At 35.9% G+C, this 12,006-nt stretch overlaps 1 protein-coding gene across 7 annotated transcripts in view; it reads left to right on the top strand.

Annotated features, from left to right (window-relative positions):
* Positions 1 to 612: 612 nt before the first annotated feature.
* LOC5565828 (protein alan shepard) overlaps positions 613 to 12,006 on the top strand; it is a 765,716-nt gene continuing 754,322 nt past the window's right edge. For all 7 annotated transcript variants that reach the window (XM_021842342.1, XM_021842341.1, XM_021842339.1 and 4 more), the window contains exon 1: positions 613 to 761. In XM_021842342.1, coding sequence (XP_021698034.1) covers positions 672 to 761 — 90 coding nt within the window. In that variant the 5' untranslated portion in view covers positions 613 to 671. The remainder of the gene's footprint in view (positions 762 to 12,006) is intronic.

Raw genomic sequence — 12,006 nt, 5'->3', positions numbered from 1 at the left:
CGGTCGTTTGTCAAAAGAAGCATCTGAGACACACCGGAACGCGCGTAGAACGTCGTCGTCTAGTTTGTAAACAAAAGCGTCAAGTCACCGAGCGCATTAATAATTAACTGGTGCTTCTCTTTTTTACACGTTGTATATATTACTGCTAGGATAAACGTTCCCTTAGTGGAGGTAGCTCCAATAGTGGAGGTAGTGTGTTTTGACATGTTTCGGATAAATGACCAAGTGATATTTTTCTATGATGTACGATGCAAAAATGGTATAAATAATCGAATAATATCCACGAAACTTAGCCTGAACATGCACTAATAGTGGTGCATAAGTAACCATAGTGGAGGGTTCCATAAGAAAGTGCGCAATTAAAGGAACCATGCTTAGTACAAACCTCCACTGAAGGAACAGGATTTTTTCAGGGAAATTTTAAATCAATCGCTATTTTCATACATTTGAATGATAAAAGAATTTGAAATCTATTTAATGATATATTAAAATTACTTATTTTTTGACTTCATCAGTTGTAGCTGTTTTCCCTTAGGTGCAGCACAAATAATACATTTACCCTAAAGTTGGCTTTTTTCCACTTATTTTCCATCTCTGTTTTCTATTTGCAGAACAATAACATCATCAACAGCAGTAGCAGCAGCAATATCATCATCATTAACAACAGCAACATGCAACAGCAGCCACGGTACAGCCCAGCTCCTCCACCACCGGCAGGGATGCGTCCCCAGATGCCACCCAGACATCAGGCCGTTCCAAATGTAAGTAGATAACGGGGCTCTGAAGTTTGCAGAAGAAATAGCGCCAGCTTACCGAGACAAGCATGGAACTATCAATCAAGTGGCGTTTGAGGAAGTTTTAGACTGGATGCAAACTGAAATTTCAATCAAGATTAATGAAGATGCTTTACGATCTGTTCTCGTTGAGTGGACTATTCGCTCTATTGTTGGTGTGAGTGCGATTTTGACGTCATGTTTCATTTTCTTCGTAATCTTATTTGTTTGGAGTTTTTTTAAACATTCCCTTTTGGTTTAAATTACCAAGTTTTCAAATCAAGAAGTATGAAATAAATATTTCATAATTAAAGCGAACAAAAGAAATTAGATAAATGATTTCTTTCAACATTTTTTATGATATTATCAAAAAAATCTTCGTAGATTTTGTCACAATTTCCAATTTATCTATACGAAATTTCGTCAACGAAATGAATGTTCAAATTCTCTGAACCCCTCCAAAGTCACCCCGGTCGATGACGCGTCCCAACAAAAGGCAATAAAACTGCATTTCCAAATGAGAGCCTTCAGCCGAACCGTTCCGGAGGCTCCAGTTTTCCCACCCATCAAAACTCCAACATGATTGTTCGCCCGCACCAAAAAAATCCACTTCAGTTCCCGTTTTCTATTTGCCCCGGCGCTCTTTTTTCGGCAATGCCCGGGTCAAAGCCATCTCCATGTTGCAGTTCGGAAACAAATAGCATCATATTCGTAGTCATGAGGGCTTTTCTGGTTCTATCTTCGTTGCCAGGAAGAGGACAGAGGAGTGGCGGAGTGAGGCGTCTACCGTCATTGCTCCCAGAAGTGGTTCTCGACATTCTTGCACACAATTTACCGCTCAACTAGTTGGAAGTAATTTGTGCACACTTTCGCTCTTGACTCGCTGGGTTGCATCGGGGGGTTAGGGCATTCAAAGCTATTGTGGGTTCCTACGAGGGGGTGTATGAAGCTCTCCCGCCCCGAAACTGTTGTACGGTTTTGACGAGTGTGTTACTTTTTGTGGGTGAGTTGCGGCTGCTGAAGATAGGTTATACATTTCCACGTTCGCTATCTAATCAAAAGGGAAGGATGTCGAAATGTGAGTTCAAGTGTTAATCGGGTAGCTTGTGGGACTGAAGGACTCCAATATGTGTGGATTATGAATAAACTTTCTTCGGGAATTATTAGATCGTTGATGAAAAATTGAAAAAAAATCATAGGCACAATAAGAGATTCGATTTCAAATACACCCGATTTGGGAAGCTATAATAAATTTCTCAGACCTATCAATTCTTTTATTTTCAAATCATTTCTGTTAATCAGTCAATCTATTCATTTTTTTTCAGTAACCTAAAATATCCACGGAAACTGGTTTCGATTTATTCCGGCTAACCAAACATTTCAACGCACATATTATGTTACGTGGAATGGATTAAGGGATTTTATTTTTCATAGAGTTGAATTTCATAGCGGAAATCCCCTCCCACAACTACCTTGGTTGGGGGTGGTAGATAATGGATTGAATGAATAATTGCTCGTGTTCTATATCTACGCAGTTTTAATGCCAGTTTGATGAATTCATACAGCTTACTCACTCGTTCCGTTGCATTTATTTTGATCAAAATCAGTACGCATCGTACGCTCGTGATATGTGTATAACAATTATTTCTGCTGGCTTATGCTTTCATACTACGTAGAGCAATAAAACAGTGCTTCTCAATTCTACAAAATAAAAACAATACTTTTCAGTACGATTTTATATACATATTGATATCTTTTTGGACCTTGTAGGATCCGAGACTTCAGTTTATCGTTCATTCCGTTGATGGACCTCTTCAAAGATCACTTCTGAACATATCGAAATGAGGCGAAATGCTGCTGTGCGTACACAAATTTGTTTCTGTTCTCGGGAGATTTTAAAACTACCTAAGGCAATAGAACAGTACTTCTGCTACACAGTGCTTCTTTTTATATCTACTGATCCCTTTTCGATCCTTCTTTGGACCTGTGCCTTCGACTTTTCGTTGGACCCGTTAGCGATAACTAGCGGTGGTAATATTTCTTGGACACCGTCGTGGGAAAAACTTCTTAGAAGGTCACTTCTTCTTTCGTTTATTCACTAAACATGGTTGCAACCACGAACAAAAGGAAGGATGAATCTTTGAATTCACGACTTCGTTCCAAAAAAGTGGGTTTCAAAACTTTTACTAAACGTGGCAAACATGGAAGAAAGGGCGTTTTTCTGGAATGCGAGATTTCTTCCAAGGATGAAATGGTTAATGTTGATTGCATCGAAATGAGCGATCAGTTTGGAGCTTTAGACAACTTTTCTGAACATCAAGAAGAAATTTAAATTTAATATTTTTTTTTTGATTTAATTGAATTATTAAAGTTTTTCAAAACTCATTTATTTTACAAAAAATATAGTTTAAGAATTGTTTTTATCGATTTTTATTTTATCCATTTATTGTGCATTGAAGAAATAGTCGTCTGGATGAATATATTGCAACAGGATGTCTACTAGAGATGGACAAAATGAATCGGAGCCGTTCGAAAGAAACGAATCACTCAATTGAACGAGTGATCCGTGGCTCTTTTTTGGCGATTCGGTTCGGCTGGTCGGTTCATTAGATCAGTAATCCCACAACGGATCAGCTAAAAACACTTTTTGACAAATAAATAGAACGAACTTTTCTATTCACTTTCGTTAGTATCTCCGCTTTGTTAACGCTTGACACGTGCCTTGTTTTGCGCGCCACGCCACACAGTTAGCTGGTGCTCCGGCTCTCAGCGCTCTCAGCATAGACAGACAAATTTGCCCCGCCCACTTGCATTGCAGGAAAACGAAAGATACAGAGAGAAAGTGCCCACCTGAATGGTAAAGCGCATAATTATGCATCGTTCGTTTCGTTCGGGTAGGGGGAATAGGCCAGGAGAAGTGGATGAACTTGTCATTAATTTTCTTGTCAATTTCCATACAAAATCTACTTTTTCTCTGCTATTAATTCACTCTAGGTGATCCACTTCCCCTGGCCTATTGACTGAATACCTATGGTGTTCGTGACCGGTGAATCATGTGTTTCTGGGAAAGAAAGAATGTACGAAGCATGAGAAAGCAAAAGATCGTACAATGGTGAGCAAGTCGCGCGACGCGGAATGAATCGTTGGATCCGTTCGATCGGTTCAGTTTGCTTTTATTACGAGCCGCTAAGCCAATGAACCGTTCAAAAGATCCGATTCACTAAAGTGAGTGATTCGGATCGGATCCGTTCACCAAAAAGAGCCGTTTTGCCCATCTCTAGTTTCTACTACCTGGAAAAACCTGAAATAGGGTCCTAAAGCCCTGTCCCAATTTTAGTGCCAAACGCTTAAGTTTAGGCCAAAAACACATATTTACTCAATTTTCTAATGTTTTCCGTTGGTTTAAGCCAAAAATACATTTTTTTAGATTTTGTCACATCCTTTGGCTTAAACTCATAGTTTGGGTGTATTTTGTTTTCCGTGTCCCTTACGAAATGTCAGATAGGAACAACCCCAGTGGTCGAACTAAAACCCCTGTGGTGTTTTATTCGACTAAGCGAACATCAAACATGATCAAAAGTGTCAAGGTTCATTTATGGACCAAATTTTTAAATTAAAGTTTAGACATGATATAGCCATTATTTGAGCGGGAAAAATTGCTAAAGTAGTTACAGTAACATGCTTTTTCGTGTTATTAAATAAAAACAATATTTCATTAGAAATTTTAGGACCCAATTAACAGGGATTTTTGTGGAACCTGAAAAAAAAAACTGAAACTTTCAGAAGATTTTGATAAAAATCAGAATAAAAAACATATTCAACACCCACCAGAAAATTTCGGCTGAGCCGCAATCGATGCACTGCTTTGAGCTGTCCAGTGGGGACCTTTTTGGGTATGAAATTTTATCAACTTCCCAAGACGTTCATATATCTACACTACACATCAAAAGCATGGAATCGCTTATTGCATCACTCATACTGAATATTGCAGCACCTCAAAAAGTTTAGCATCACCTAAAATGAATATTATCTCGTGATTTTGAGGTGCTAGATAAATGTATATTTACACTACCCCCCAAGAGTATAAAATCGTTGCGATACCGAGTATTGCAGCACTTTTAAGTTTAGCGCCAGTGATGGATTCAAATATTTTCTTGCAATATTTTTAAATAATTCGTAATCAGAAAAACTGGTAAACCTTTTTTTTTGAAAAAGTAATCTGGAATTCAAACAACTTTCAATTTATAATGTCAGAACAATTAATTCATTAATTTTAAGGCTGGAAGCAGGTCTCTTTTAGAGTCTTGGTATCTATTTTGATGCATGTCTCTCTTTTTAATAAATGGTTTCTAAACTCTTTATTTTTTTTAACCATATTAGTCTTTTCTTATGTTGCTTGCAGTGAATTCTGATGCAAAATTCCGCAAGTACCAGAGAAACCTTCATAGACTGTTACGAGACTATTCATCTAATTCTTCAAGATTTTTATCTCAGACTTCTCGATGGAAAAGCTTCAGGAATTATTCAAGTGGTTTCACCATAGTTTTAATTTCAGGGACTTCTACAGAGATCTCTCCAGAAATTCTTCTAGGAATCCGTCTACCAATTATCCCAGATATTTTTCATACTTGTTAACACTGCAGCATTTTTTTTTCAGAAGATCCTCTTCCACATTTGATTAATGGATTCCGTCTGATATTTTTCAAGTAATTTAGAAAATGCTGCAGGATATTATCCTGAGTTTAGATTGATTTGTTTGTTTTGATCATCCTAACAATTTTACTAGAAATTGCTCGAACATTCTTCCTTATTCATAAAGGGTGACTTCAGACACACACAAGTTTCATCAGAGGTTATATAAGAAAATTTCATTCATATTTCCAAGGAGAATTGCCTGGAAAAAAATCTGGAAGAATACTTTTACAAATCTTTAAACACTTTCTTGGGAAACTCGAAGAATTACTGTAGGAACTCCTAAAGAAATCTCTAAATAACTTCTGGAGATATTCTTAAAAAAAATCCTCGTTAAAATCTTGAAGAAATTTTGAAGGACAATTTTATAAGGATTCCCTGAAGGCACCGGAGGAAAAAAATCTGGTTCAATTTTTGAAGAAGTTCGAAACGAAAGTCTTAGAGGATGTCCTAGGGAAATCGATAAAATGAAACACCGGATAAAATCCTGGAGGACTTGGGGATCTCTTGGAAAATATCTGAAACAATTCAAAATTCCTGATGATCTCTGGATTAATTTCTGTGATTATATTTGGCAAAAACCAGGCTATGTAATGTCACGATGAGTATGAAAAAAAAAAATTGAAATATTCTCAGAGATATCTTTGGTTTGATTTCATGAAGAAACTCTTTTTGCTTTGATCTCTATTTTGTCTCTTTTTTCAGAGAAAAAAGAGACAAAATAGAGCCTTGAAATTTAGAAAATTTGAACGTATTCGAATGAAATGCAAATAACCCAGGTAACATTGAGAGCTAAATAATAGCTTATTCAGCTGAAAATAAACTGCATAAACTACATTTTAGCTAAACAAGCTGTTGTGCAGCTATCAATGTTACTTGGGAATTCATCATGTATCAAATACAATACAATACGTTTTTGGATTTATACTTTCGTACAGTACCTGAACGGGGAACTCGTTTTATGCTGTTGTACAAATGTTGCCTATGCTGTGGGCAAACAATAGAACGGAACACAGCTAATTCTTTGAAAAAGGTACAATACATGTGTCCAAAACGTGGGAAGAGAGCAAAATTCCGTTTTTGAATTTTATTTAAGCCATAAAATCAAACTTTAAAGTTAGTTCAGCTTACAATGATGGTCAAGGCTCTTACAAACGATATGAAAATCCTTATCAAATACAATAAGTACAGATGAATAAAACTTAAGCTTTGATATTGTTTCACCTTGCAAGAGCTTTAATATGCATTCAAAAAAAAAACTGGAAGCTTGAAACACTATTGATTTAACATTATTTTGTCATTAATTTGCCATCCATCTGAAATTCGATGTTTCTTGAACCTGGAATTATTTTTTAAAACCTTGAAATATCAAGGAATTCCTATTTTGTAAACGAGTAGACACCCTGTAAAATCACTTAACCCTTAAAAGCCCGAGACGAACCTTGAATTTTTAAATGACCACAATTCGGAGACTAGTAGATCAATTAATTTGAAATATATTTTGAAGTAAATGCGATTAGTTGGTCTTACAATCCTTGTGTGAGACATCCCCCTGACAACTCCCCTTTCTCTTGGCAACTTTACCTGGACAGGAGGGGTCCAAAATTGGTTTCAAACGAATATCTCAACATCCAAATCAGGTAGGAGGTTGGTGTTCAGAAGCTGTTCAGCAGATCAAGGACTATCTGGCGCTGATGAATCTGATTGAAATTTTTTCCGCTAGGTGACACTAGTGACAAATTTTCTTCAATTGTCTGTATCTCAAGATCCTCACGTTGTGCTGGAACACCGATATTTTCGAACTTTCATGAACCTCTGAACTTTTTTCACTAAAAGTTTGCCTTGGTAGACAAGCAAAGCATGCGATATATTAAAAATCTTTCATCTGCAAAAATTCGAAAAAAAAAATCGATTTTAGTGTTTTTGGCTTTTCTCCATACATGGAGTTCGTAGAGCAATAATATAGTTACTCTAATTTCGATGAATTTCAACGCTTGAAGACCAATTTGACACATCACGAAGCCAAATGATTTATAATAGGTTCTAAATTTAGCACAATTTTTACACAATATGACCAGCCCATGAGAGTATGCCGTATTTTACCAACTTCACATTTAATGACCACACAACGATATTATCAATGTTCTTGATTTCTCTAAATAATTGGAATCATTGGGATAAGGAAAAAATTTCCTTCAATTGTCTGTATCTCAAGATTCTTAAAAGCTGGAAGGTTGGTGTCTTCGGCAAAGCTATAATATTACCTATAATTTGAATTGGGTATATAGGCTGTTGAAAGATTTTATGAATTAGTAGTAAGTTTTCTGGTCGAATGTCAGTAATTTCTTGAAAATGCAAATGTTACAGATAGTTTTTGAAATTAACTTCGGGGTTATCAGCATGTTAAGATACACACAATTGAAGAAAATGTGTTACTAACGCCACCTAGTGGATAAATTCATATTCAATGCCTCTACCACCAGATAGTCTTCAATCTGATGAAAAACATTGTCGAAGACACCAATCTTCTAGCTGATAAGGCTCTTGAGGTAGAGAAGAATGATGATTTGTTTTTACTAGCGCCACCAAGCGGATGAATTTCCAATCAGACTTTTCACTGCCAGACAGCCCTTGAACTGCTGATTAGCTTTGCCGCAGACACCAACCTTCCAGCTTTTAAGGATCTTGAGTTACAAACAATTGAAGAAAAATTTTTACTAGCGCCACCTAACGGAAAAAAATTCAATCAGATTCATCACTGCCAGATAGACGATCTGTTGAATAATTTTGTCGAAGACATCAACCTTATAGCTCATTTAGATATTGAGATATCCGTTTGAAACCAATATTGAACCCCTCCTGTCCACGCTTTTTTTGTTGCCAAAAGAAGGGGGAGGGGTCTGGGGGGATGTCTCACACAAGGATTGTAAGACCAACTAACCACATTTACTTAAAAAATTTTGCGCGAATTTTATGTTAATTTTTGTTTTTTTTTTTGTTTTCATTATTTAGAATCAGTTATAATTGTATCTGAATACTTTTTCTTTATAAGTAATTTGAACTTTGAAATGCATTCGAATTTAAACACAAATTTCGGATATTTCATCCTTTTGTTTCGAAAATTTGGCTATAGTGTGACTTATTTTGAAATGCTTATTTTTTGCTGAATTAAATTTTTAATTGTTTTTATTTTGATCTCTTTTGGATAAACTGTTTTCATAATATACCGATATTGAATAAAGATTTAATAAAATACTTTATCAGCTCTCAATCATTTTTATGTTAAACATTTTTTTCGTCACCTCAAGTGTCGGCATAATTTTTCTCTACATAGATATTGTTCATATCAAATGAAAATATTATATTTACATATAAGCATGTTTATATCTCACAAATAATTATTTATCATGGTCTAATCGCTTATCAAAGTGAATCCTGTGACCCAACGATTCTCCCCATTAACAAACATCCCTTCCAGTAACCTTTGTGGAGATGCAGAGGCAAACACGGTCTCCAAATAGCAAATTTTACACACTAACATTCCTTCCCCCAATCCCACCTGACTGCAAGGACGTGGCCGGCGCCGTTATTGACCATGTAAAAATAGAGGCACTGAATTGTGCACATTGAAGAAGATTATGGCCAATCCCAGCCGAACTTCTAGTTGATTCTTTGTGCATTTTCACTGACTTCGGTCAATCACGGAATAGCAACCGTTGATATGTGTAGTCAGTCTTAGCTAAGCTAAGCTAAGCTGTAATTACCATTATTAAACAATAAACAATAATCACAAAAGTGGCTAAGGTGGCTAGAGTCAGTTAAATCCAAACCAATTGAAGAAGGCTTCTAGAACAGGAAAATCAAGTAGGGCTTCTAGGATATTGAATTGAGAAATATCCTAAAGAGCACTCATCAAATGAAATTCTGCCGTTGGCATTGCTTCGCAAATTATTCCATGTGCGATCTTTTGCATTAAAGTCACAATGACAAAACAATTTGCTACACGGGTAAAAATGCGGCACTCTAAAACAGGAGAAAGAGTCATGATTTCGGGAGGAAAGTGTGTTTTCATGTTATGAAAATACACCATGACCAAAAGTCATGAAATCATGAAGCATTTTACCGTAACGCCGGTTGTACGTTACGTTTTCAATTTTTAGCGAAGAAAAATGGCAATTAAAATCCTCAAATCATGAAGCATGTATGCTGGAACCATGAATAAAATGCATGGAAACATAAGCACTATTCATGGATTTAGTGATCTGTCATTTATGATTCCTATTTTTGATACGAAAAGTGGCAATTTCGGTCATGAAATCATGAAGCAGAATCTGATATCATGAACACAGGTCATGAAAACATAAGCACTTTTCATGTTTTCAGATGCCTGTCATTTATGATTCCAATTTTGGTGCTGAAAAGTGGCAAGTTGAGTCATGAAATCATGAAGCAGGATCCCTGAATCATGGACTCAGTTCATGAAAACGAAACATTATACGTCAATTAAGATCCCAGTTTATATTTGCCATTGGTAAACAAATAAAATAAAGATTTAAATTGTTACTGCTTTTGTGCCGATAGTTTCGTAATAAACGCGAACATTCGGTGGCTAGGTTTGTACGCAAAATGTTGTTTCAAGCATCAATTGACTTGGTAAATGGTCCCTGGGCTGGTGGATTGCATGAGTCATGGAACACTCCTCAACAACTCTGCGGATGTGGAAAGTGGAACTGGAACATCCGGCTGCCGAAGGCTTTTTGTGACCTGCTTTGTTATAGTACGTCGGGAATGCATCGCTTCCGAACAGTTAAAATCGCCGACGAGATTTTCAAAAACAAAACTTTTTTTTATAATTTCACAAGAAAAGATCACCGATCGCCATGAAACACGTTAACTAAGGTGAAGAAAGTGACAGTTAGATTTGTGTAACGCCCTGAGCATACGAATTCTTACATAATAGTCACGATTTCATGACTTTTAGTCATGATATCATGAAACATAAAATTTTAGGAAATCATGACTTTTTGTTCATGAATCCGGCAACGGATTTTTTTCCGTGTACAAGTCAATTTTCGCAAGTCAGTTTGAAGCAAATTAATTTGGTGTCCAGTGCATTGAATAGGGAAATAGGCAGCTATGAGAGTATATTTACCTAGCTGTATCAAAAACTTTAGTTGCAAATGACGAAAAAACTTGATTCTAACTCCTCCACATACTCCACCCAGTCGATCATTATGATAAACAAAATGGTTTGGATCTCTTTTGAGTTTCGATCCAGGATATATTTCATGAATAAAAATCACGAAATCAGGATCTCTGTTTCACAAGTTATTCCTAATATCTCAATTATTACAGACCCATTACACTGCGGAACACGGTTTTGTCTCAAGCACCAAAATAACACTATTTACTAAATTAAGGGTTGCTGAGTCCATTGTCGTTTTCAGAAATATCGAGGCACGTCTAGTTTTTGAGATATTGACTGTTGAAAATGCAAAATTTGACTGTTTCAGCCAACTTGCATGCAAGTGTGTCAACTTGTACGGCAATATATTTGCTCAATTTGTCACAGTATTCAAACTTCATGTATAAAACAATAATTATCAACAAAGCTCATAATATTTTCGATGGTAAAATGTTATTTTTTGGTGGTTTAGAAAAGTATTGTATTATGCCATATGAGAAAAACGAAGAAGTTTATATAAAGACTGCAAGCATGTTGAAAAAAATCGATTTAAACTAAATTTTATCGTGAAATTTCAACTGATTTGTATCTAAATTGAAAGTTCAAGTCCTATTTATTATGTTTGGTAGATTATATCACAAAAAAGCTTGATAAATCATACTTTAAATTTCATATAAACATCAATAAAACCAAAGTTTTATACAACTTTGGTGACCTGTAACCACAAATTGTGACGTGCTGGAACATTTCTGAGAACAGCATCAGATTCAGCGACCCAAAATCAACTAGAGACACATAATTTGATCCTTGAGACACGCAAAAATGTCATTTTTGTTACGCTGTGTTACAAATGAATTATAATCAAGTTAAAACATATGTTACAATAAGTGACACCGTAGTGGTTTAATCAATAGAAGCTTGAAAATAATATTTACAGAATACATCAGTGCATACTTCAAATAAGGTAAAATATCACGTTCAAACGAAACACTCTTTTTCCTGGACCCGAACACGTGTGTGTGTCGTTAGCAGGACCCATTGCGGAATTCGTGCTAACTATGACGGAACTTTGGCTGTGCCATTTCAAATAATAAAAAAAGGACCAGCAGCGAACTCGAGCTGTCGAGCTACACGGATAAAAATCTGATTCTGAAATCATGATTTACTAATCATGAAATTGATAAATTGGTTAGGTCATGATAAGACGTTGGCTCATGATTTCTGGAGTCCTAATCATTAGGGGTATTCACTTAAACTCGCGTAAAGCTGTATTCTGCGTAACGTTTGCAATGAAATATTTCACATGAAATGTTCTTCTTCAAAATTTTGAAATGGCAAATGAGCGATGTGTAATCT

The sequence above is a fragment of the Aedes aegypti genome, chromosome 2 (assembly GCF_002204515.2).
Source record: "Aedes aegypti strain LVP_AGWG chromosome 2, AaegL5.0 Primary Assembly, whole genome shotgun sequence".
Lineage (NCBI taxonomy): Eukaryota > Metazoa > Arthropoda > Insecta > Diptera > Culicidae > Aedes > Aedes aegypti.
The sequence above is the reverse complement of the archived record's forward strand: the minus strand, read 5'-3'. Positions and strand labels throughout refer to the sequence as shown.